Source organism: Mobula birostris, chromosome 2 (assembly GCF_030028105.1).
Source record: "Mobula birostris isolate sMobBir1 chromosome 2, sMobBir1.hap1, whole genome shotgun sequence".
In the NCBI taxonomy this organism is placed as follows: Eukaryota; Metazoa; Chordata; class Chondrichthyes; order Myliobatiformes; family Myliobatidae; genus Mobula; species Mobula birostris.
In genome coordinates this window covers 91,500,236-91,528,089 of record NC_092371.1, presented here as the reverse complement: position 1 = coordinate 91,528,089, position 27,854 = coordinate 91,500,236, and the positions used below count along the sequence as shown (strand labels likewise).

At 45.7% G+C, this 27,854-nt stretch overlaps 1 protein-coding gene across 4 annotated transcripts in view; it reads right to left on the bottom strand.

Annotated features, from left to right (window-relative positions):
- fer1l4 (fer-1 like family member 4) overlaps nt 1-27,854 on the bottom strand; it is a 353,096-nt gene that overhangs the window by 4,599 nt on the left and 320,643 nt on the right. For all 4 annotated transcript variants that reach the window (XM_072244965.1, XM_072244971.1, XM_072244979.1 and 1 more), the window contains exons 42-43: nt 19,638-19,879; nt 13,898-14,175 (exon numbers count right to left, since the gene is read on the bottom strand). In XM_072244965.1, the coding sequence (XP_072101066.1) occupies nt 13,898-14,175; nt 19,638-19,879 (520 nt within the window). The remainder of the gene's footprint in view (nt 1-13,897; nt 14,176-19,637; nt 19,880-27,854) is intronic.

Sequence of the window (27,854 nt, the reverse complement as noted above, 5' to 3'; positions counted from 1 at the left end):
GTTGCATATGTTGTTCCCTTATTCAAGAAAGAGAGTAGAGATAGCCCAGGAAACTATAGACCAGTGAGTCTTACTTCAGTGGTTGGTAAGTTGATGGAGAAGATCCTGAGAGGCAGGATTTATGAATATTTGGAGAGACTTAATATGATTAGGAATAGTCAGCATGGTTTTGTGAAAGGCAATTCATGCTTTACGAGCCTGATAGCCTGATTGAATTTTTTGAGAATGTGACTAAACACATTGACGATGGTAGAGCAATTGATGTAGTGTAGATGGATTTCAGCAAGGCATTTGAAAAGGTACCCCATGCAAGGCTCATTGAGAAAGTAAGGAGGCATGGGATCCAAGGGGAAATTGCTTTGTGGATCCAGAACTGGCTTGCCCACAGAAGGCAAAGAGTGGTTGTAAATGGGTCATATTCTGCATGGAGGTCGGTCACTAGTAGTGCGCCTCAGGGATCTGTCCTGGGACCCCTACTCTTCGTGAATTTTATAAATTACTTGGATGAAGGATGGGTTTGTAAATTTGCTGATGACACAATGGTTGGAGGTGTTGTGGACAGTGTGAAGGGCTATCAGAGGTTACAGCGGGACATCGATAGGATGCAAAACCGGGCTGAGAAGTGGCAGATGGAGTTCAACCCAGATAAGTGTGAGGTCGTCCATTCTGGTAGGTCAAATATGATGACAGAATATAGTATTCATGATAAGAGACTAGGTAGTGTGGAGGATCAGAGAGATCCATAGGACACTCAAGGTTTCTGCGTAGGTTGACTCTGTGGTTAAGAAGGCATATGGTGCATTGGCGTTCATCAATCATGGGATTGAGTTTAAGAGCCAAGAGGTAATATTGCAGTTATATAGGACTCTGGTCAGACCCCTCTTGGAGTACTATGCTCAGTTGTGGTTGCCTCACTACAGGAAGGACGTGGAAACCATAGAAAGGGTGCAGAGGAGATTTACAAGGATGTTGCCTGGATTGGAGAGCATGCCTTATGAGAATAGGTTGAGTGAACTCGGCCTTTTCTCCTTGGAACGACGGAGGATGACAGGTGACCTGATTGAGGTGTATAAGATTATGAGAGCCATTGATCATGTGAATAGTCAGAGGCTTTTTGCCAGGGCTGAAATGGCTGGCACGAAAGGGCACAGTTATAAGGTGCTTGGAAGTAGGTAGAGAGGGGATATCAAGGGCAAGTTTTTTTATGCAGAGAGTGGTGAGTGTTTGGAATGGGCTGCCGGCGACAGTGGTGGAGGTGGATATGATGGGGTCTTTTAAGAGACTCCTGGACAGGTATATGGAGCTCAGAAAAATAGAGGGTTATGGGTCACCCTAGGTAATTTCTCAGATAAGGATATGTTTGGCACGGCTTTGTGGGCTGAAGGTCTTGTATTGTGCTGTAGGTTTTCTATGTTCTATGTGCCAAAAATTCAATGTTATGTTAGTCACTGGAGATTTTAACATGCAGGTCAATTAGGAAAATCAGATTGGTAATGGATCTCAAGAGAATGAGTTTGTTGATTGCCTACGAGATGGCTTTTTAGAGCAGTTTGTTGTTGAGCCTACAAGGGGATCAGCTATACTGGATTGGGTGTTATGTAATGAACTGGAGGCAATTAGGGAGCTAAAGGTAAATGAACCCTTAGGAAGCAGTGATCACAATGTGACTGAGTTCAAATTGAAATTTAGCAGGGAGAAAGTGAAGTCTGACGTAGCAGTATTTCAGTGGAGTAAAGGAAATTACAGTGGTATGAGAGAGGAGTTGGCCAAAGTAAATTAGAAGGAGATGCTGGTGGGGATGACAGCAGAGCAGCAATAGCATGAGTCCCTGGGAAAAATGAAGAACGTGCACAACTGGTGTATTTCAAAAACAAAGAAATACTCAAATGGCAAAATAGTACAACTGTGGCTGACAAGGAAAGTCAAAAGGAATGAAGAACACAAAATGAAAGGGCATACAACCAAGCAAAAATTAGCAGGAACATAGAGGATTCGGAAGCTTTTAAAAATCTACAGAGAGCAACTAAAAGAATCATTAGGAGGGAAAAGATGAAATATGAAAGTAAGCTTGCAAACAATATCAAAGTGAATAGCAAAAGCTTTTTCAAATATGTATAAAATAAGAGAGAGGTGAGAGTCGATATAGGACCACTGGAAAATGAGGCCGGAGAAATAATAACAGGGGACAAGGAGATGGAAGATGAACTAAATATTTTGAATCAGTCTTCACTGTGGAAGATACTAGCAGTGCGCCACATGTTGAAAAGTGTGAGGAAAGAGAAGTGACTGCAGTTACTATTACAAGGGAGAAAGTGCTCAAAAAGCTGAAAGGCCTTAGGGTACATAAGTCTATAAGACCATAAGACATAGGAGCAGATTTAGACCATTCAGACAATCGAGGCTGCTCCATTTTTCCATCATGGTTGATCCCGGATCCCACTCAATCTCCAAACAGCTGCCTTCTCCCCATATCCTTTAATGCCCTGACTGATCGGGAAACGATCAACTTCTGCTTTAAATATACCCACGGACTTGACCTCCACCGCAGTCTGTGGCAGAGCGTACCACAAATTCACTACTGTCTGAGTAAAAAAAATTCCACCTTACCTCTGCTGTAAGGAGTCACCCTTCAATTTGAGGCTGTCCCCTCTAGTTCTCGACACTCCCACCATAGGAAACATCCTCTCCACATCCACCCTATCTAGTCCTTTCAACACTTGGTAGGTCTCAATGAGATCTGTCTGCATTCTTTTAAATTCCAGTGAGTACAGGCCCAAAGCTGCCAAATGCTCCTCATATGTTAACCCCTTCATTCCCAAAATCATCCTCATGAACCTCCTCTGGACTCTCTCTGATGACAACACATCCTTTCTGAGATATAGGGCCCAAAACTATTGACAATACTCCAAGTGTGGCCTAACTGGTGTCTTATAAATGCTCAGCATTATCTCCTTGCTTTTATATTCTACTCCCCTTGAAATAAATACCAGCATTGCATTTACCTTCTTTACCACAGACTCAACCTGTAAATTAACCTTAGAAACATAGAAACGTAGGAAAAGCTACAGCACAATACAGGCCCTCTGGCCCACAATGCTGTGCCGAACATGTACTTTAGAAATTACCTAGGGTTATCCATAGCCCTCTATTTTTCTAAGCTCCATGTACCATCCAGGAGTCTCTTAAAAGACCCTATTGTATCCGCTTCACCACTGTTGCCGGCAGCCCATTCCACACACTCACCACTCTCTGTGTAAAAAACTTACTCTTGATATCTCCTCTGTACCTACTTCCAAGCACCTTAAAACTGTACCCTCTCATGTTAGCATAATCTTCTGGGAGTCTTGCATGAGGACATCTCAGTCCTTCAGCACCTCTGATGTTTGAACCTTCTCCCCATTTAGATAATAGTCCACACTATTGTTCCTCTTACCAAAATCTATTGTCATACATTTCCCAACACTGTATTCCACCTGCCACTTTTTTGCCCATTCTTCCAACTTGTCTAAGTCCTGCTGCAATCACATTGCTTCCTCAGCACTACCTACCCCTCCACCTATCTTTGCAGACCTTGTCACAAAGCCATCAATTCCATTATCTAAATCATTGACAAACAATGTGATAAGTAGCAGTCCCAATACTGACCCCTGCAGAACACCACTAGTCACCGGCAACCAACCAGTAAAGGTCTCTTTTATTCCCACTTACTGTCTTCTGCCTGTCAGCCATTCCGCTATCCATGCCAGTATCTTTCCTGTAACGCTACAGGATTTTATCTCGTTAACCACTCTCACCTGTAGCAAGTTATCAAATGCCTTCTAAAAACCCAAGTTAATGACATCCACTGCCTCTCCTTGATCCATCCTACTTGTTACTTCCTTGAAGAACTCTAACAAATTTGTCAGGCAAGATCTCCCTTGACAGAAACAATGCTGACTTTGACTTATTTTATCATTACTCTCCAAGTACCTCAAAGGCTTATTCTATTCTATTCCTATCCTCACTGTATTGCAGCACAGGCAGCAATCCCAAGAATACTACTTTTGAGGCCCTGCTTCTCAGCTTCCTTCCTAACTCCCTGTACTCTTTTTTCAGGACCTTCTTCCTTTTTCTATCTATGTCATTGGTACTAATATGTACCACAACTTCTGGTTGCTCATCCTCCCTTTTCAGGATACTGTGGACTCACACAGAAACATCCCAGACCCTGACACCTGGGAGGCAAACTACCATCTGTGTTTCCTTTTTGCAACCACAGAATTGCCCATCTGTCCCCCTGACTATAGAGTCCCCAATACTGCTACCATCATCTTCAGTTCCCTAACCTTCTGAGCCATAGGGCCAGACTCAGTGCCATAGGCACAGCCGCTGTTGCTTCCCCCACAGAGTTCGCCCCTCCAACAGTACTCAAAAGTCACCGGGACCAGATGAACTGCACCCTAGTGTTCGGAAAGACGTAGCGGTAGAGATTGTGGCGGTATTAGTAATGATCTTTCAAAAATCATTGGACTCTGGCATGGTGCCAGAGAACTGGAAAATTGCAATTGTCTCTCCACTCTTTAAGAAAAGAGGAAGGAAACAAAAAGGAAATTATAGACCAGATAGCTTGACCTCGGGTTGGAAAGATGTTGGAGTTAATTGTTAAAGACAAGGTTATGGAGTACTTGGAGACACAGGACAAGATAGGACAAAGTCAGCATGGTTTCCTTACGGGAAAATCTTGCCTGACAAATTTGTTGGAATTCTTTGAGGAGATAACAAGTAGGATAGATAAAGAGGATGTGGTGGATGTTGTATATTTGGACTTTCAGAAGACCTTTGACAAGGTGCCACACATGAGGTTGCTTACGAAGTTAAGAGCTCATGGTATTACTGGCATGGTTAGAGAATTAGCTGATTTATAGGAGGCAGTGAATGGGAATAAAAGGATCCTTGTCTGGTTGGCTGCTTGTGACTAGTGGTGTTCCGCAAGGGTCAGTGTTGGGACCACTTCTTTTTATGCTGTATATAAATGATTTAGATGATGGAATAGATGGCTTTGTTGCCAGGTTTGCAGACAATACGAAGATTGGTGGAGGGGCAGGTAGTGTTGTGGAAGCAGGTAGGCTGCAGAAGGAACTAGACAGATTAGGACAATGGGCAAGAAAGTGGCAAATGAATTACAATGTTGGAAAATGCATGGTCATGCACTTTGGTAGTAGAAATAAATGTGCAGACTATTTTCTAAGTGGGGAGAAAATCCAAAAGTCTGAGATGCAAAGGGACTTGGGAGTAGTCCCTGTGCAGAACATCCTAAAGGTTAACTTGCAGGTTGAGTCGGTGGTTAGGAGGAAAATACCATGTTAGCATTCATTTCAAGAGGTCTAGAATACAAGAGCAGGGATGCAATGCTGAGGCTTTATAAGGCACTGGTGAGGCCTCACCTTGAGTATTGTGAACAGTTTGGGCCCCTCATCTAAGAAAAAATGTGCTGGCATTGGAGAGGGTTCAGAGGAGATTCACAAGGAAGGCTCCAGGAATGAAAGGGTTATCATACGAGGAAAGTTTGATGACTCTGGTCTGTACTTGCTGAAATTTAGAAAGATGAGGGGGGATCTTGTTGAAAGGCCTAGGCAGAAGATGTGGAAAGGATGCTTCCGACAGTGGGGGTTTTAGGACAAGAGGGCACAACCTCGGAATAGAGAGGCGTCCATTTAAAACAGAGATGTGGAAAAATTTCTTTAGTCAGAGGGTGGTGAACTTGTGGAATTTTGAACACAGGCAGCTGTGGAGGCCAGGTCATCGGGTGTATTTAAGGCAGAGCTTGATAGGTTCTTGATTGGACACAGCATCTAAGGTCATGGGGTGAAGGCCGGGGAGTGGGGCTGAAGAGGGGAAAAAGGACCAGCCATGATTGAATGGCGGAGCAGACTCGACAGCCTAATTATGCTCCTATGTCGTATGGCTTTATGGCGTTTACATCTTTTTTTACGATTACAAAACACTGCTGGGTATTAAGAATATCAAGTACTGCAGGTCTACCCCACTAGCAGTTGCTCAATAACAATGGAGCTGGACATTGTGTACTGTGTTGCCACCTGCTACAGCCACCCAAGGAGGAAGGTATCAGAGGCAGTGCACGGTCCCTCAAATGGTGCAAATGATTGTCTTGGATACTGTTCTTGTGATGATAAGACTTGGAGTTTAGTCATGTGGAGCCTGCAAGAATGGTTCAGTGGTTCATTGGTGGGATATACGTGCCCTTGGTTATTTTGCAGACCAGGCCCTCACGCCCTGAGGTTGCCTGTTGCAGCAGCCATGGGAGGAGATGCCAGAGAAGACAAGCTATGTTGTCTTTGTCTGCAGCTGCACTAGTATGTGATGAGGAACTGCTGTCTGCTTGTTCTTGCAGAAATCTGCTTCCAGGTCAACATCCTATGCACCATCAATATAAAGGCCATGACACTTTATATAAAGGCCATGGCCTGAGCTACATTATCACTTTGTGACTGTATGTTTGCCTGCTTTCATAATTATAAGTGCTATATTTGCTGTGTGACTGTTGGTACTGGGTTTTCTATCCTGGTCCCAGAGGAATTCTGTTTCATTTGTCTGTATTCATGGGTATGGTTGAATGGTTGTGGCAAAAGATATTGTTCAGCTGACATACAAAGGGAGAAATCAAAAGGTTGAGTGTGGTGGGACTAATGTTCTGAGCTGTGCATATTTCAACGCAAGGAGTATTGTAGGAAGGGCAGATGAGCCTAGGGCATGTATCAGCATGTAGAATTATGACATTGTAGCCATCAGTGAAACTTGAAAGCAGGAAGGGCAGGACAGCAAGCTTAATATTCCAGGGTTCCAACGTTTTAGATGTGATAGAGCAAGAGGGATAAAAGGGGGAATGGTGGTATTATAAATCAGGGAAAATGTCAAGGAGAGTTTGTGTAGGGGAACACATTCCCCTAATGATCATAATGCATCATTATGTGGGCAGTGCATTCCACACACCCATCATTCTCTGTGTGAAAAACTTACACTCTGACATCCCCTTGTACTTCACCAGCAACATTTTCCAGTGGTCCAATATCAACTCTCATCTCCCTTTTACTCTTTATATACCTGAAAAACTTCTAGTATCCTGCTTTATACTATTGGCTAGTTTGCCCTCATATTTCATCTTCTTCCTTCTTATAGCTTTTGTTGGATTTAAAAGCTTCCCACTTACTTTTGCAACCTTATATGCTCTTTCCTTAGCTCTTATGCAGTCCTTAACTTCTCTTGTCAGTCATGAGGGCTTACTCCACCATTTGAGAACTATTTCTTCTGTGAGGCGTATCTATCCTGTGCCTTATGAACTATTGGCAGAAACTTCAGCCATCTCTGCTCTGTCCTCATCCCCACCAGTATTCTCCAATCCACCTGGGCAAGCTGCTCACTCATGTCTCTGTAATTCCCTTTATTCCATTGTAATACTGATAAATGTGACTTGTGCTCTTCCCTCTCAAACTGCAGTATGAATTTGATCATATTATAATCACTGCCTCATAAGGGTTCCTTTACACTAGGCTCCCTAATAAGATCTGGGTTGTTACATTTCCCTGAGTAGGCTGAAGCACAATCTGCTCTGAAGAGCCATCTTGTAGGCATTCAACAAATTCTCTATCTTGTGATCAGACACCAACCTGATTTTCCCAATCCCCTTGCATATTGAAGTCCCCCATTACAAGTGTGTCATTATCCTTATTACATGCCTTTTCCAGCTCCCTTTGCAATCTCAACCCCACATTTTGGCTACTATTTGAAGACTTATATATGATTTCTATAATGGTCCTTTTACTCTTGCAGTTTCTTAACTCCACCTACAAAGATTCAACATTCTCTGACCCTATGTCACTTCTTCTATAGATGTAATTCCATCTCTTACCAGCACAGCCACACCACCACCTGTGCCTTCCTACCTGTCCTTTCAATATGAAGTATATCCTTTGATGTTAAGCTCCCAACCATGGCCTTCTTACAGCCACGACTCAGTGATGCCCACAATGTCATACTGGCCAATCTCTAATTGCCGCAGCAGTTCATCCACCCTATCCCAAAACCTACATGCTTTTAAATACAGCTCCGTCAGTCCTGCGTTGTTCGTCTTTATGAATTTTGCCTCTGTGGTACAATTTAACTCTTTGCTCTGTCTGCATTTGTAACCAATCATTAACTTGTTGTTCCTTACATTCATATTACATCCATCATCTACTTGTAAGCATGCTGGCTCACCCACAGCTCTATTCTTGGCTAGTTAGTCTGACCTCAGTGGTTGGAAGATATTGAAGTCAATTGTTAACGGTGTGGTTTCGAGGTACTTGGAGGCACATGATAAAAGAGGCTGTAGTCAGCATGGTTTCTTCAAGGGAAAATCTTGCCTGACAAATCTGTTGGAATTCTTTGAAGAAATAACAAGCAGGATAGGCAAAGGAGAATCTGTTGATGTGCACCTATATTGTCTGAAGGCCTTTGACAAGCTGCCACACATGAACCTCCTTAATAAGTTATGAACCCATAACTTAATAAGTATGGAAAAGGACCTTGGCGATTGTAAGGATGACTTGCAGCAGACTGAAAAGCTTGAGTGCACAGACATTAAGAAAAAGGATGTGCTGAAGCTTTTGGAAAGCCTCAAGTTGGATAAGTCACCAGGACCAGACGAGATATACCCCAGGCTACTGAGGGAGGAGATTGCTGAGCCTCTGGCAATGACCTTTGCATCATCAATGGGGATGGGAGAGGTTCCGGAGGATTGGACGGTGGCAGATGTTGTTCCCTTATTCAAGAAAGGGATTAGAAATAGTCCAGGAATTATAGACTAGTGTGTCTTACTTCAGCGGTTGGTAAGTTGATGGAGAAGATCCTGAGAGACAGGATTTATGAACATTTGGAGAGACATAATATGATTAGGAATAGTCAGCATGGCTTTGTCAAAGGCAGGTCTTGCCTTACAAGCCTGATTGAATTTTGTGAGGATGCGACTAAACACATTGATGAAGGTAGAGCAGTAGATGTAGTGTATATGGATTTCAGCAAGGCATTTGACAAGGTACCCCATACAAGGCTTATTGAGAAAGTAAGGAGGCATGGGATCCAAGGGAACATTGCTTTGTGGATCCAGAACTGGCTTGCCCACAGAAGGCAAAGAGTGGTTGTAGATGGGTCATATTCTGCATGGAGGTTGGTGACCAGTGGTGTGCCTCAGGGATCTGTTCTGGGACCCCTGCTCTTCGTGATTTTTATAAATGACCTGGATGAAGAAGTGGAGGGATGGATTAGTAAATTTGCTGATAACACAAAGGTTGGGGGTGTTGTGGATTGTGTGGAGGGCTGTCCGAGGTTACAGCGGGACATTGATAGGATGCAAAACTGGACTGAGAAGTGGCAGATGGAGTTCAACCCAGATAAGTGTGAGGTGGTTCATTTTGGTAGGTCAAATATGATGGCAGAATATAGTATTAATGGTTAGACTGTTTGTAGTGTGGAGGATCAGAGGGATTTTGGGGTCCATGTCCATAGGACACTCAAAACTGCCGCGCAATTTGACTCTGTGGTTAAGAAGTGTGACAGGGTCCTGAATTACCCTATGAACTGTGATCGATTACCCCTATGAACTGTGCTTTTGGAAAGAGAGAGAGAGAGTTATTTAACACCAACATCTTGCTTTTAAGAGAGAGAGAGAGAGAGAGAGAGAGAGATGAAGACTCTCTCTCTCATAGTTTGTTTATACTTTCGATAAGGACATTTCCTGCTTGTACGTTCTTACAGACAGAGAAGGGAGGAGCTGTTATTTGAGAGACAGATGGTACTCAGTACAGGGAGATAAATAGAAGGTCAGATAATAGACCTGAGACACGTGGTTTTGGACACTGAATGAGCTTTGTTGTGCCCACAGAAAAAGTGGGTTTTGGAGGATCCATCGGGTGGATCGATCAGTGGCTCTCGCAGTGTGAACAGGGCATGACCGGTGGGGAGTTATTTGTGTGTCCAACCCTCACCTGGGTTGATAGCTCCACCACAGAAGAACGGTCCCCTTTGTTGTGGTCACGGTCGGTGACTTGTAAAGGATTTTGGAGGACAACAGGAAGATCGATGGCAATAGCTCACCTGAAGACTCAAATCTCTCCCTCTCTCTCTCTCCATTACTACTCAACTCAATACTACGAACTGAACTGAACTTTACTCATCATCGTAAGACTGTATCTATTTACCCCTAGACCTGAAGAAGTTTGGTTTTCATATATTTCCACACTTACTGATATACTTACTTATATATAATTATTGCTAATCTGCTTGATTTATCTGCATTTATATTACTGTATTGTGTAGTTACTAATAAATACCATTAGTTAATAGCAATACTGGACTCCAAGGTGTTTTCCATTTCTGCTGGTTCTTTAACCCGTCATGGCGTATGTGACAGAAGGCATATGGTGTATTGGCCTTCATCAACCATGGAATTGAGTTCAAGAGCTGACAGATAATGTTACCGCTATATAGGACCCTGGTCAGATCTCACTTGGAGTACTGTGATCAATTCTGGTTGCCTCACTATAGGAGGGATGTGGGGACCATAGAAAGGGTGCAGAGGAGATTTACAGGATGTTGCCTGGATTGGGGAGCATGCCTTATGGGAGCAGGTTGACTGAACTTGGCCTTTTCTCCTTGGAGTGACGGAGGATGAGAGGTGTACAAGATGATGAGAGGCATTGATCATGCGGCTAGCCAGAGGCATTTTCCCATGGTGTGTGTGCCCTTAACTCCTGGTGGAGTCATTGGGGCGCCGTCATGACAAGTTTTATTGATATGCCCATCATACGGCGTGTCTTGGGCATCTGAAAGCTGGCAGAGCCCATCCCTCTCCAGGTTTTTTTATGATGTCGAGTTGTTAGCTCGACACTCAACCCAGGCACGAATGGAGAGTGTGCAAGGGAGCTGGCCAGATTCGAACTCGGGAGCTTTCGCCCCGAAGCCCAGCGCTGATGCCACTACGCCACCAGCTGCTAAAATGGCTAACACAAGGGGGCATAGCTTTAAGGTACTTGGAAGTACAGAGGGGATGTCAGAGCTAAAGAGACTCTTGGATAGGTACATAGAGCTTAGATAAATAGAGGACTATGGGTAACCCTAGGTAATTTCTAAATTAAGTACATGTTCGGCACAGCATTATGGGCCAAAGGGCCTGTATTGTGCTGTAGGTTTTCTATGTTTCATAATAATTCAGAAAAGATTCTAGCATGGATAAAGCAGTGGCTGATTGGTAGCAGGCAAAGAGTGGGAATAAAGGTAGCCTTTTCTGTCTGGCTGCTGGTGACTAGTGGTGTTCCACGGTGGTCTGATTCGTTTTATGTTATATGTCAATGATATGGATGATAGATTTGATGGATTTGTTCCAAAGTTTACAGATGATAGGAAGATAGGTGGAGGAGCAGGTAGTTTTGGGGAAGTAGAGAGACTACAGAAGGACTTAAACAGATTAGAATGGCCAAAGAAATGGCAGATGGAATATAGTGTCAGGAAGAGTATGGTCATGCACTTTGGTCAAAGATATGAAATGGTTGTCTACTTTCTTAATGGAGAGAAACTACAAACAAGAAAGGCACAAACGGCATTAGGAGTGCTTGTGTAGGATTCCCTAAAGGTTAATTTTCTGGTTGACACTGTGGGGAGGGAGGCAATTTCATTTCAAGCACTAGAATATAAAAGCAAAGATGTAATTTTGAGAAAACAACAGGAATTCTGCAGATGCTGGAAATTCAAGCAACACACATAAAAGTTGCTGGTGAACACAGCAGGCTAGGCAGCATCTCTAGGAAGAGGTGTAGTCGACGTTTCAGGCCGAGACCCTTCGTCAGGACTAACTGAAGGAAGAGTGAGTAAGGGATTTGAAAGTTGGAGGGGGAGGGGGAGATCCAAAATCATAGGAGTAGACAGGAGGGGGAAGGATGGAGCCAAGAGCTGGACAGGTGATAGGCAAAAGGGATAAGAGAGGATCATGGGACAGGAGGTCCGGGGAGAAAGACAAGGGGGGGAAGACCCAGAGGATGGGCAAAAGGTTGTGCTGAAACTGGACAGGGTTCAAAGGAGATTCATGAAAATGATTCCAGGATTGAAAGGCTTGTCATATGATGAGTGTTTGATAACTCTGGGCTTGTGTTCACTGGAATTCAGAAGAATGAGGGGTGACCTCATTGAAACCTATCGAATTGTGAAAGACCTTGATAGATGTGGAGAGGATGTTAAATCTATATAAGACCTTAGTCAGATCCCACTTGGAGTATTGTGTTCAGTTCTGGTCACCTCACTGCAGGAAGGATGTGGATACCATAGAGAGAATGCAAAGGAGATTTACAAGAATGTTGCTTGGAGTGGGGAGCATGCCTTATGGGAACAGGTTGACTGAACTTGGCCTTTTCTCCTTGGAGCGACAGAGGATAAGAGGTGACCTGAAAGAGGTGTATAAGATGATGAGATGCATTCATCGTGTGGATAGCCAGAGGCTTTTTCCCAGGTCTAAAATGGCTAACATTTTAAGTTTTAAGCTACTTGAAAGTAGGTACAGAGGGGATGTCAGAGTTAAGTTTTTCACACAGAGGGTGGTGGGTGTGTGGAATGCACTGCCAGTGACGGTGGTGGAGGCAGATACAATAAGGTCTTTTAAGAGACTCTTAGATAGGTACATGGAGCTTAGAAAAATAGAGGGCTATGCAGTAGGGAAATTCTAAGACAGTTTCTAGAGTTGTTTATATGGTTGGCATAATATTGTGGACCGAAGGGCCTGTAATGTGCTGTAGACTTCTATGTTCTATGTTCTATGATATTTCCTGTGGTTAGAGAGTCCAAGACCACACAGCCTCAGAATAGTGGGGTGTCCTTTTAGAATGGAGATGAGGAGGAATTTCTTTAGCCAGAGAGTGATGAATCTATGGAATTCTTTGCCACAGGCAGCTGTGGTGGCCAAGTCTTTATGTATATTGAAGGCAGATGTTGAAAGCTTCTTGACTGGTCAGCACATGAAGGGATACAGGGAGAAGGCAGGAGATTGGGGCTCAGAGTAATATTGGATCATCCATAATGAAATAGTGGAGCTGACTCAATGGGCCAAATAGCCTAATTCTGCTCCTATATATTATGGTCTCATGGTTTTATGGTCTAAATCCATTCATTCGTGAGACCAACGGCAGGGGGACTGCATTTGCCTTCGTTGTGGTGAGGAGTAGGCCTCGGCAGCAGGGTTGCCTTGGATGCAACTGCCCAGGGGAATGAGCAGGGGACTCTTGACGCACAGGAATTGTGCTGGCTTGGGAGCTGGCCTCTCCTGTTCATGCTTCCCTCTGATGTTTGCTAAGTGGTGCCTTCTGGTGTTCACTTAGTGGACCAGTTCCACTACAGTCATGTTACTCAGGATTGGGCTATTTTTATCTCTTTTTGTGATGCATGTTTTTCTGAAATCGCATCCTAATGTACCACTTGCAGAGTGCTGTGTGCTGTTGGTAATGAATTTTGCACGTTGGCCCCGGAGGAATGCTGCTTTGTTTGGCTATATTCATGTTTGGTTGAATGTTAATTAAACTTGAACTTAAACTCTACGGGGCCAATGGCCAACTTTTATGCCGTGCATTTTTTTGATTTTGTTGTCTTATCCCAAGCACCAAATGTTCTGTAGCTTGAATGAAATTACCAAGCAGAGTCAAATAGATTGTATTACCCTTGCAACTGAAACTGAGTGGACGCCACCCTAATTCGCCAAGTACAACGTGTCCTATCTGAATGGCCTAGAATTAGTCCAAGTGAAGAGACAATATACTGCACTAGGATCAAAACCAGCTACATATTTCTCCTTAAGCTGGTGATACAAAAAGGGGGGATATCTCACCCTAAGAATGTACGTATTGCCAGAGCTGTCAGTAAATTCAACATCCTCAATTTTTACTTTCTTCTTTTTCTTTTTTTTCTTCTTTTTCTTGCTTTCATCATCTTCTTCTTCCTCATCTTCTGCTTCTTTCACTTTGATCATGGGCCACCATCCCTTCATCCTCTTTCCCCTTATGATGGAGGCGTGAGGACCTGCTTTCTCTTTTGCCATCTTGATGGTACATTGGTCAGCTGTCTTTGCTGGTCGGACCATATCATTTAGCTTCAGTTCAACAGAGCCTGCAACAGCAAAACAAAATCCTTGGCAACTCAAATAAAATTTAATTTTGGTAGCAGAGGTTGCAATACATTCTTAACCAATGTCTAAAATATGATCAAACTGTTCCATAGCCCGGACTCTGATGAAACAAGTTTCATACTTGTGTAGATGTGCAGAGATTTAGGTCATCAGGAAAGTATTACATTTTGGAAAATTATGCTGCTCTACTAGTAGCCACCAGAACATGTCACATATTATTATATAATAATATTAAAGAGGATACCAAAAGTTTCTTCAGATACATAAAGTGTAAAAGAGAGGCAAGAGTAGATGTCGGACTACCAGAAAACGGTGCTGGAGAGGTAGCAATGGGGGACAATGAAATGGCAGAAGACCATAAGACATAGGAGTAGAATTAGGCCATTCAGCCCATCGAGTCCACTCCACCATTTCATCATGGCTGATCCCAGATCCCATTCAACCTCATACACCTGCCCTTTCACCATATCCCTTGATGCTCCGACCAATCAGGAATCTATCAATTTCTGCTATAAATATACCTTCGGACTTGGCTTCCACTGTAGTCTGTGGCAGAGCTTTCCATTGATTTACTACTCACTGAGTAAAAAAAAAAATCCTCCTAATTCTGTTCTGAAAGGTTGCCCCTCAATTTTGAGGCTGTGCACTCCAGTTCTGGATACTGCCCACCAGATGAAAGTTCCCCTCCGCTTCCACCTTATCTAGTCCCTTAACTTTCGGTAAGTTTCAATGAGATCCCCACACATTCTTCTAAATTCCAGTGAGTACAGACCCAAAGCTGTCAGATGCTCCTCATATGTTAACCCTCATATGGCAGACAAACTGAATAAGTATTTTACATGTCTTCAGAGTGGAAGAGTGGAAGACACTAGCAGTAAGTTCCCAGTATCAGGGGTCATGAAGTGTGTGAAGTTACCATAACAGGAGAGAAGGTTCTTGGAAAACAGAATGGTCTGCAGGTAGATAAGTCACCTGGATCAAATGTTGTACATACCTCAAAGGTTCTGAAGGAGGTGGCTGAAGAGATTGTGAAACATTAGTAATAATCTTCCAAGAATAACTAGATTCTGGAATGGTTCCGGAATGCTAAAACTTTGGAAATGTCACCCCACTCTTCAAGAAGGAAGAGAGGCAGAAGAAAGGAAACTATAGGCCAGTTAGTCTGACCTCAGTGGTTGAGAAGATGTTGTAGTGGATTATTAGGGATGAGGTCTCAGGCTCCTTGGTAGCACATGATAAAATGGTTTCCTCAAGGGAAGATCTTGCCTGATAAATCTGTTGGAATTCTTTGAAGAAATAACAAGCAGGACAGACAAAGAAGAAATGGTTGATGTTGTGTACTTGAATTTTCAGAAGGCCTTTGACCAGGTGCCACACATGAGGCTGCTTAACAAGCTAGGAGCTCTTGGTATTACAGGAGAGATTCTAGCACGTATAAAGTTGTGGCTGATTGGCAGGAAGCAAAGATTGGGAATAAAGGGAACCTTTTCTTGTTGGCTGTCGGTGACTAGTGGTGTTCCACAGGGGTCTTTGTTGGGACTGATTCTTCTTACATTATATGTCAATGATTTGGGTGATGGAATTGATGGCAGGAAATTGGGGCTGAGAGGGAAAATGGATCAGCTGTGATGAAATGGCAAAGCAGGCTCAATGGGTCAAATGGCCTAATTCTGCTTCTATATCTTATGGTCTTACTTGCAGTGATTTTCTTTGTATTGTTTTTACGGAAGTCACCTTGTAATACAAATCACATAATGCCCAATGTTTTTGTACCTTCCAGGAGGCACACTGAGTAGTGTCAGGGTAGAAGAGTCATTCTCACAATGTGGACTGCATATTTATGAGTCCATCTAACAGTCTCCTAAACACCATTATTGTATCTGCAACACACACAAAATATTGGAGGGATTCAGCAGATCTAGAGACGTTTAACAACACCTGAGCATTTCTATTTCACTGGACATTCCTCTTCTGGGAGAAAGATTCTGTCTGTCTCCTCTACTTTAGGCCTATCATAATTTTATAAACTTTAACCAGATCCTCCTTGAATTTCCACCATTTTAAGGGAAACCTAAAGTTATCTAACTTGTCCTGTTACTATAGCTCATACCGTCTCATCCAGGCAGCATCCTGATAAACCTTTTGAATTTGAATTGACTTCATTTTTTACATCCTTCACCTACATCAGTAAGAGTCTTTACATTACATCTCCATCTAAGTGTGCAAAATGCAATCATAGTAATTCATAATCATCTATAATAAATAAAACAGTCAATGTAATATAGAGTACTCTCAAGTCAGTGTGAGCTCATCAGTCTGATGGTCTGGTGGATGAAGCTGTCCCAGAGCCTGTTGGTCCTGGCTTTTATGCTGCAGTACTGCTTCCCGGATGGTAGCAGCTGGAATAGATTGTGGTTGGGATGGCTTGGGTTCCCAGTGATCCTACAGGCCCTTTTTACACACCTGTCCTTGTAAATGTCCTGAATCCACAGTCTGTGTAGATTGGTGATAACATATCCTCCTCGCTGACAATCAACACTGGCGCACCTCGGGGGTGTGTGCTTAGCCCACTGCTCTAATCTCTGTACGGCTAGGCATAGCTCAAATACCATCTGCAAATTTGCTGATGATACAACCATTGTTGGTAGAATCTCAGGTGGTGACGAGATGGCGTACAGGAGTGAGATATGCCAACTAGTGGAATGGTGCCACAGCAACCTCCTGGCACTCAACGTCAATAAGACGAAACAGCTGATTGCGGACTTCAGAAAGGGTAAGACGAAGGAGCACATACCAATCCTCATAGAGGGATCAGAGGTGGAGAGAGTGAACAGCTTCAAGTTCCTGGGTGTCAAGATCTCTGAGGATCTAACCTGGTCCCAACATATCGATGTAGTCATAAAGAAGGACAGACAGCGATTATACTTTATTAGGAGTTTGAAGAGATTTGGCATGTCAACAAATACATGCAAAAACTTCTATAGTTGTACCATGGAGAGCATTCTGACAGGCTGCATTACTGTCTGGTATAGAGGGGCTACTGCACAGGACCGAAAGAAGCTGCAGAAGGTTGTAAATCTAGTCAGCTCCATCTTGGGCACTAGCCTACAAAGTACCCAGGACATCTTTAGGGAGCGGTGTCTCAGAAAGGCAGTGTCCATTATTAAGGGCCTCCAGCACCCAGGGCCCCTTTTTCACCGTCACCATCAGGTAGGAGATACAGAAGCTTGAAGACACACACTCGGCAATTCAGGAACAGCTTCTTCCCCCTGTCATCCAATTCCTAAATGGACATTGAAATATTTGGACACTACCTCACTTTTTTAAATATACAGTATTTCTGTTTTGGCACATTTAAAAAAATCTATTCAATATATGTAATTGATTTACATGTTTATTTATTATTATTATTTTACTTATTATTGCTATTATTATTATTATTATTATTATTATTATTTTTCTCTCTCTGCTGTATTGCATTGAACTGCTGCTGCTAAAGTTAACAAATTTCACATCACATGCCGGTGTAATAAACCTGATTCTGATTCTGATTCTATTGTGCCCCTGTAGAAAGTTGTTAGGATTTGGGGGCCCATACCAAACTTCCTTAACCTGTTGCGCCTTTTTCACCACACAGCTGGTTTGTACAGATCACAAGGTCCTTGGTGACGTGGATGCTGAGCAACTTAAAACTCTTTACCCTCTCAACCCCAGATCCATTGATGTTAATAGGGATTAGCTTTTCTCCATTCCTCTTGTGGTCCACAACCAGCTCCTTTGTTTTTGTGACATTGAGGGAGAGATTGTTTTCTTGACAGCACTGTGTCAGAGACTGTCTGTATCTTTCCAAACTCTCCTTTTTCCTCTGTAATAGGGAGATTACAATACTCCATGTGCAGCCAAATCAAAATCCAATATAAATGGAACATTTATTTATTAAGATACAGGATAGCAACAAGCCCTTGCAGCCCACCAAGCCTGTGCCATCCAATTACATCCAATTAACCTACCGACCTGTGTGTCTTGGAATGTGGGAAGAAACTGGAGCACTCAGAGTAAGCACGCGTGATCACAGGGAGGCTGTACAAACTCCTTACAGCATTATACTACACTACCATGCAGTCCCATGTGAATTCCTTGTTTTTATACTCAGTGCTCTAACCAATGAAGGCCAGCATGCCATACACTTTCTTTACCACCATATCTACTTGCATGGCCACTTTCAAGGAGCTATGGATCTGGACCCAAGGGATCTCTGTACAGCCAGCCGGAATAATACCCTTCCATCTCAAACCTCTGTCTTCTATGGGCAAACCAATTCTGAATCCAAACTAGCAAGTCACCGTGGAAATCATGCTTCTGAAACTTCTTCTAGTGATCAGGCTACCATGAGGCACTCTGTCAAATGCCTGAATAAACTCCACATGAACAACATCCACTACTCTACCTTCATCAATCAATTTCGTCACCTCCTGAAAAGACTCTAGTTTTCAGCTTGCAAGACATGATCTGCCCTGCATGAAGCTATGCTAACTGTCCCTAATTAGTCTATGTTCTTCCAAATTCTCTCCAATAGCTTCCATAATACTGACATGAATATAACCAGAATTATCTCTACTTCCCTTCTTGAACAAAGGAACAATATTGGCTGATTTTCAATCTTCCAGGACCTCATGTGTTGCCGGTTCTCAGGATCACTATCTCAAAATAGAGGGTAGACCACATAGCAGTGAACTGGGGAGAAATTTCTTCAGTTTTTGGATTGCTCTGCCTTAGAGAGTCTTAGAGTTCAGTTTACTAATTTGGTCACAACAAAGATCAACAGATTGTTGAATATTAAAGGAATCAAGGGCGGCGGAGAATGAAGAGGAGGGAGTACATGTAAGCCCAGATAAGCAGTGCAAAAGAAGGGAATGGAGTACAGAGGTGTTTTATCAGCTTAACAGAGCACGAGGAGTGGAGGGAGTACACAGGTCTCCAGCTGGTGAGCCTAGATAAGCAGTGGAAGTGGGGGGGGGGGGTGTGGAATGCACAAGATTTTTATTGCTGTGATCAACAGTACTTTTAATACTTCCCAATTTTCTCCTAGTGTCCAAACAAAACTGACAGCCACAGATCTCCAGGGACTGATGTTTGCTGAGGACCCATCACATGCATCTGGCTCATTGCATAATACATTCACTTAGTCTAATTTCCAACCTCTTTGCCAAACACATTTAAACATCTTTTGTCTGTACAGTCACCTGCATCCCCTTTAAAAGATGTTATAAATCTTTTATTACTGCTGGCGTAACAATCTTACACTTGTCATCCCTGACATCATCTTAAGAAACTTCTCTACTTCTTCTGTAGCTTGGAAATCTTTCAGTAGAAAAATGAATATTTAGGAAAAAGCCAAAATTCTGCAAAATGATTCTGGAAACAGTGCATTTTAAATACTTACCAAGAAAGTCATTTGCAGAAATCAGATCATAATCCCAGAGCTGCAGCATGAGTACAGCAGGCTGCCGAAACTCTGATTCCTCCAAGGAAAAAATGGATTCTTTCTTCTTATAAACAATTTCTTTCTCCGTTGGCAAATAGTCAAAGCGAAAGACAAACCGCCAGTTGAAATTTCCTTCGCCAGTCAGAGAGTTAAAATGGACGTCAGTCTCTTGTTTATCATTTTCCAAGCCTTTCAACCAACTACAAAATTAAGCAATAATTTGACACATAAGATTTGTTTTTTCTGTGGGGCTAGCATTGTTGCTTTTTCCTAAATCTCATTCCGCTCTGAATTGTTCCCCCACATTGCCACATGGCTCTTATAAACTACTTGCAAGTCAATGAGGAGTTTCTTGGGTCGGGGTGGTGGGGGGAGGAAGTGAAAGTCAGTTGTGGGCTGGGGGGGGGTGTGGAAACAATATTAATTGAGTGGTTTATCCACATCATCCTGAAGAGAGCAGTGGATGTACCTACAGTATCCACTCTGATCAGTTAAGGGACATTCTCTAAACCAGTTCGGGATAGTTTAGGATTCAATTGTTCATTCAGCAAACGGAGAGGAGATATGACCCCCGCCCAAGCTTATCAGAGCTTTCATATAAAGATAAAAAGTTCTAAATCATCCCATGAACTCAACGACACAATGTGTATCACTCCATCACTTTCTCAAATCCACTTTTGCTCCTGGAACAATTCACTCTAAGCACCCCACACAGTTCTGTAAACCATCAGTCCGCAAGTGACGTCCAAATCATTCTATTAATCCCACCCACCCATCAGCACAATTCGCCACACCTCAAAAAATGTGGGAACACCCACCAGATCCATCCCCAAAAACAGTGGGAATATTCACCAACTCCAACCTCCAATTCATATTACCCTAAATAATGTGGGAACTCTCAGCAACTCCATCCTCCAATTCAGCACATCCTGAAATACAGTAGGAATATTCACCAACTCTATCCTCCAATTCAGCACATCCCAAAAACAGTGGTAATTCTCAACAAATCCATCCTCATATATCCTCACCATTCCCTTTCTCCATCCATCCCCACGATCTCCCATTCTCCATCAGTCCCCGGCGTCTCCCTTTATCCATCCATCCCCACCGTCTTCCCTTCTCTGTCTGTCCCCACCGTCTCCGTTTATCCATCAGTCCCCTCCATCATCTTTCTTCATCCGTCCCTACCGTCTCCCTTTCTCCATCAGTCCCCAACATCTCACTTTCTCCATCTGTCCCCACCATCTCCCTTTCTCCATCCGTGCCCACTGTCTCCCTTTCTCCATCCGTCCCCACTGTCTCAATTCCTGCATCCGTCCCTGCGTTTACCTTTCTCCATCAGTCCCCACCATCTCCCTTTCTCCATCTGTCCCCACTGTCTCCCTTTCTCCATCCGTCCCCACTGTCTCCCTTTCTCCATCCATCCCCACCATCTCCCTTTCTCCATCAGTCCCCACCATCTCCCTTTCTCCATCTGTCCCCACCGTCTCCCTTTCTCCATCCATCCCCACCGTCTCCCTTTCTCCATCCGTCCCCACCGTCTCCCTTTATCAATCAGTCCCCACCATCTCCCTTTCTCCATCCGTCACAACCGTCTCTGTTTATCCATCAGTCCCCACCATCATCTTTCTTCATCCATCCCTACCGTCTCCCTTTCTCCATCAGTCCCCACCGTCTCACTTTCTCCATCAGTCCCCACCATCTCAATTCCTGCATCCGTCCCTGCGTTTCCCTTTCTCCATCAGACCCCACCATCTCCCTTTCTCCATCTATCCCCACCATCTCCCTTTCTCCATCAGTCCCCACCGTCTCCTTTCTCCATCAGTCCCCACCATCTCCCTTTCTCCATCCGTGCCCACCGTCTCCCTTTCTCCATCAGTCCCCACCATCTCAATTCCTGCATCCGTCCCTGCATTTACCTTTCTCCATCAGTCCCCACCATCTCCCTTTCTCCATCTGTCCCCACTCTCTCCCTTTCTCCATCCATCCCCACTGTCTCCCTTTCTCCATCCATCCCCACCGTCTCCCTTTATCAATCAGTCCCCACCATCTCCCTTTCTCCATCCGTCACAACTGTCTCCCTTTATCAATCAGTCCCCACCATCTCCCTTTCTCCATCCGTCACAACTGTCTCCCTTTCTCCATCAGTCCCCACCATCTCCCTTTCCCCATCCGTCCCTACAGTCTCCCTTTCTCCATCTGTCCCCACCATCTCCCTTTCTCTATCAGTCACAACAATCTCCTTTCTTCATCCGTCCCTACTGTCTCCCTTTCTCCAACCGTCATGACCGTCTCCCTTTCTCCATCAGTACACCCAATCTCACTTCCTGCATCCGTCCCTGCGTTTCCCTTTCTCCATCACTCCCCACCATCTCTCTTTCTCCATCAGTCCTCACCATCTCCCTTTCTCCATCAGTCCCACCATCTCCCTTTCTCCATCTGCCCCCACTGTCTCCCTTTCTCCATCTGTCCCCACCGTCTCACTTTCTGCATCCGTCCCAACTGTCTCCATCTCTCCATCTGTTCCCAGCGTCTCCCTTTCTCCATGAGTCACACCATCTCCCTTTCTCTGTCTGTCCCCACTGTCTCCCTTTCTCCATACAACCCACCGTCTCCCTTTCTCCATCAGTCCCCACCATCTTCCTTTCTCCATCTGTCCCCACCGTCTACCATTCTCTGTCAGTCTCCACAATCTCCCTTTCTCCATCCATCCTTACCGTCTCCCTATCTCCATCAGTCCCCACCATCTCCTTTACTCCGATGGTCCCCACCGTCTCCATTTCTCCATCAGTCCCCACCGTCTCCCTTTCTCAGTCTGTCCCCACTGTCTCCCTTTCTCTGTCTATCCCCACCATCTCCCTTTCTCCATCAGTCCAAAACATCTCACTTTCTCCATCCATCTCCACCATCTCCCTTTCTCCATCAGTCCCCACTGTCTCCCTTTCTCCATCCGTGCCCACCATCTCCCTTTCTCCATCCGACCCACGGTCTACCATTCTCTATCAGTCCCCACTGCCTCCCTTTCTCCATCCATCCCCACCATTTCCCTTACTCCACCCGTCATGACTGTTCCCTTTCTGCATCTGTCCCTGCATCTCCCTTTCTCCATCCGTCCTCATCGTCTCCTTTTTTCCATCAGTCCCCACCGTCTCCCTTTCTCCGTCTATCTCCACAGTCTCTCTTTCTCCATCTATCGCCATCGTCTCCTTTTCTCCATCAGTCCCCACCATCTCCCTTTCTCTGTCTATCCCCACTGTCTCCCTTTCTCCATCCGTCCCCACCGTCTCCCTTTCTCCATCTGTCCCCACCGTATCCCTTTCTCCATCCATCAGGACCATCTCCCTTTCTCCAACAGTCCCCACTGTCTCCCTTTCTCCATTAGACCCCACCGTCTCCCTTTCTCCATCCATTCCTACAGTCTCCCTTTCTCCATCCATCCCCACCATCTCCATTTTCTGTCCCCACCATCACCCTTTCTCTATCAGTCCCCACAATCTCCTTTCTTCATCCGCCCCTACTGTCCCCCTTTCTCCATCCTTCACGACCGTCTTCCTTTCTCCATCAGTCCCCACCATCTCCCTTTCTCCATCGGTCCCCACCATCTCCCTTTCTGCATCCGTCCCAACTGTCTCCCTTTCTCAATTCATCCCCACTGTCTCCATTTCTCCTTTTGTTCTCACCGTCTCCCTTTCTCTATAAGTCCCCACTGTCTCCCTTCATCCATCTGTCCCCACCATCTCCCATTGTCTATCCGTCCCCACTGTCTCCTTTACTCCATTTGTCCCCATCGTCTCGCTTTCTCTATCAGTCCCCACACTCTCACTTTCTCCATCTGTCCCCATCGTCTCCTTTTCTCCATCCGTCCCCACTGTCTCACCTTCTCCATCTGTTCCAACTGTCTCCATTTCTGCATCCGTCCTCACCGTCTCCCTTTCTCTGTCTGTCCCCACCGTCTTCCTTTCTCCCTCTGTCCCAACAGTCTCCCTTTCTCCATCAGTCACCACCTGCTCTGTTTCTCCAACAGTCCCCACCGTCTCCCTTTCTCCATCAGTCCCCACCGTCTCCCTATCTCCATCAGTCCCACCTGTCTCCCTTTCTCCATCAGTCCCCACCATCTCCATTTCTGCATCCGTCCCCACCGTCTCCCTTTCTCCATCCGTCCCCTCCGTCTCACTTTCTGCAACAGTCCCCACCATCTCCTTTACCCCAATCGTACCCACTGTCTCCATTTCTCTATCAGTCTCCACTGTCTACCTTTCTCTGTCCGTCCCCACTATCTTCCTTTCTCTGTCTATCCCCACCATCTCACTTTCTCCATCAATCCCCACTGTCTCCCTTTCTCTATCTGTCCCCACCGTCTCCCTTTCTCCATCCGTGCCCACCGTCTCCCTTTCTCCATCAGTCCCCACCATCTCAATTCCTGCATCCGTCCCTGCATTTCCCTTTCTCCATCAGTCCCCACAATCTCCCTTTCTCCATCCGTCACAACCTTCTCCGTTTATCCATCAGTCCCCACCATCATCTTTCTTCATCCGTCCCTACCGTCTCCCTTTCTCCATCAGTCCCCACCGTCTCACTTTCTCCATCAGTCCCCACCATCTCAATTCCTGCATCCGTCCCTGCATTTCCCTTTCTCCATCTATCCCCACCATCTCCTTTTCTCCATGAGTCCCCACCGTCTCCCTTTCTCCATCAGTCCCCACCATCTCCCTTTCTCCATCCGTGCCCACCGTCTCCCTTTCTCCATCCGTCCCCTCCGTCTCACTTTCTGCAACAGTCCCCACCATCTTCTTTACTCCAATCGTACCCACCGTCTCCCTTTCTCCATCTGTCCCCACCATCTACCATTCTCTGTCAGTCTCCACAATCTCCCTTTCTCCATCCATCCCTACCGCCTCCCTATCTCCATCAGTCCCCACCATCTCCTTTACTCCGATGGTCCCCACCGTCTCCCTTTCTCTGTCTGTCCCCACTATCTCCCTTTCTCTGTCTACCCCCACCATCTCCCTTTCTCCATCAGTCCCCAACATCTGACTTTCTCCATCCATCACCACCATCTCCCTTTCTCCATCAGTCCCCACCCTCCCTTTCTCCATCTGTCCCCACCATCTCCCATTGTCTATCCGTCCGCACCGTCTCCTTTACTCCATTCGCCCCCACCATCTCCCTTTCTCTATCAGTCGCCACCGTCACCCTTTCTCTGTCTGTCCACACTGCCTCCCTTTTTCCGTCTATCCCCACCATCTCCCTTTCTCCTTCAGTCCCCACCGCCTCCCTTTCTCCGTCTATCTCCACAGTCTCCCTTTCTACATCTGTCCCCATCGTCTCCTTTTCTCCATCAGTCCCCACCACCTCCCCTTCTCCATCCGTCCCCACCGTCTCACTTTCAACATCCGTCTCGACTGTCTCCATTTCTGCATCTGTCCCCACCGTCTCCCCTTCTCTGTCTGTCCCCACCGTCTTCCTTTCTCCCTCTGTCCCAACAGTCTCCCTTTCTCCATCAGTCACCACCTGCTCCGTTTCTCCAACAGTCCCCACCGTCTCCCTTTCTCCATCAGTCCCCACCATCTCCCTATCTCCATCAGTCCCACCTGTCTCCCTTTCTCCATCAGTCCCCACCGTCTCACTTTCTCCATCCGTCCCTACTGTCTCCATTTCTGCATCCGTCCCCACCGTCTTCCTTTCTCCCTCTGTCCCAACGGTCTCCCTTTCTCCATCAGACACCACCTGTTCCGATTCTCCAACAGTCCCCACCGTCTTCCTTTCTCCATCAGTCCCCACCATCTCCCTATCTCCATCAGTCCCACCTGTCTCCCTTTCTCCATCAGTCCCACCCGTCTCCCTTTCTCCATCGGTCCGCACTGACTCCCTTTCTCCATCAATCCCCACCGTCTCACTTTCTGCAACAGTCCCCACCATCTCCTTTACTCCGATTGTCCCCACCGTCTCCATTTCTCCATCAGTCCTCACTGTCTCCCTTTCTCTGTCTATCCCCACCATCTCCCTTTCTCCATCAGTCCCCAATATCTCACTTTCTCCATCCGTCACCACCATCTCACTTTCTCCATCAGTCCCCACCGTCTCCCTTTATTCATCTGTCCCCACCATCTCCCATTGTCTATCCGTCCCCACTGTCTCCTTTACTCCATTTGTCCCCACCATCTCCCTTTCTCTATCAGTCGCCACCGTCTCCCTTTCTCCTTCCGTCCCCACTGCCTCCCTTTCTCCGTCTATCTCCACAGTGTCCCTTTCTACATCTGTCCCCATCGTCTCCTTTTCTCCATCAGTCCCCACTGCCTCCCCTTCTCCATCCGTCCCCATCGTCTCACTTTCTCCATCCGTCTCAACTGTCTCCATTTCTGCATCCGTCCCCACCGTCTCCCTTTCTCTGTCTGTCCCCATCGTCTTCCTTTCTCCTTCTGTCCCAACAGTCTCCCTTTCTCCATCAGTCACCACCAGCTCCGTTTCTCCAACAGTCCCCACCGTCTCTCTTTCTCCATCAGTCCCCACCATCTCCCTATCTCCATCAGTCCCACCTGTCTCCCTTTCTCCATCAGTCCCCACCATCTCCATTTCTGCATCCGTCCCCACCATCTCCCTTTCTCTGTCTGTCCCCACCATCTCCCTTTCTCCATCCATCCCCTCCGTCTCACTTTCTGCAACAATCCCCACCATCTTCTTTACTCCAATCGTACCCACCGTCTCCATTTCTCCATCAGTCCCCACTGTCTACCTTTCTCTGCCTGTCCCCACTGTCTCCCTTTCTCTGTCTATCCCCACTATCTCCCTTTCTCCACCAGTCCCCACCATCTCACTTTCTGCATCCGTCCCTACCATCTCCTTTACTACATTCGTCCCCACCGTCTCCATTTCTCCATCAGTCCCCACTGTCTCCCTTTCTCCATCTGACCCACCGTCTACCATTCTCTATCAGTGCCCACCGTCTCACATTCTCTGTCTATCCCCACCATCTCCCTTTGTCCATCAGTCCCCACCGTCTCCTTTTCTCCATCCGTCCTCACCGTCTCCCTTTCTCCATCTGTCCCCATCGTCTCCCTTTCTCCATCCGTCATGACAGTTTCCTTTTTCCATCAGTCAGCACCATCTCTCTTTTTCCATCCGTCCCCACAGTCTCCCTTTCTCCATCTGTCCCCACCATCTCCCTTTCTCTATCAGTCCCCACAATCTCCTTTCTTCATCCGTCTCTACAGTCTCCCTTTCTCCGTCAGTCCCCACCATCTCACTTCCAGCATCCATCCCCATATTTCCCTTTCTCCATCAGTCGCCACCATCTCGCTTTCTCCATCAGTCCCCACCATCTCACTTTCTCCATCTGTCCCCACTGTCTCCCTTTCTCCATCCGTCCCCACCATCTCCCTTTCTCCATTTGTCCCCACTGTCTCCCTTTCTCCATCCGTCCCCACTGTCTCACTTTCTACATCCATCCCAATTTTCTCCATTTCTCCATTTGTCCCCACTGTCTCCATTTCTCGATCTGTTCCCACCGTCTCCCGTTCTCCATCAGTCCCCACTGTCTACCTTTCTCTGTCTGTCCCCATTGTCTCCCTTTCTCTGTCTATTCCCACTATCTCCCTTTCTCCATCAGTCCCCACCATCTCACTTTCTCCATCCGTCACCACCATCTCACTTTCTCCATCAGTCTCCACTGTCTCCCTTTCTCTATCTGTCCCCAGTGTCTCCCTTTCTCCATCTGACCCACCGTCTACCATTCTCTATCAGTCCCCATCGTCTCCCGTTTTCTGTCTATCCCCACCATCTCCCTTTGTTCATCAGTCCCCACCGTCTCCTTTCCTCCATCCGTCCCCACCATCTCCCTTTCTCCACCTGTCTCCATCATCTCCCTTTCTCCATCCGTCATGACAGTTTCCTTTTTCCATCAGTCAGCACCATCTCCCTTTCTCCATTCGTCTCCACAGTCTCCCTTTCTCCATCTGTCCCCACCATCTGCCTTTCTCTGTCAGTCCCCACAATCTTTCTTCATCCATCTCTACAGTCTCCCTTTCTCCGTCAGTCCCCACCATCTCACTTCCAGCATCCATCCCCACATTTCCCTTTCTCCATCAGTCCCCACCGTCTCCTTTCTCCATCAGTCCCCACCATCTCGCATTCTCCATCTGTCCCCACTGTCTCACTTTCTACATCCATCCCAATTGT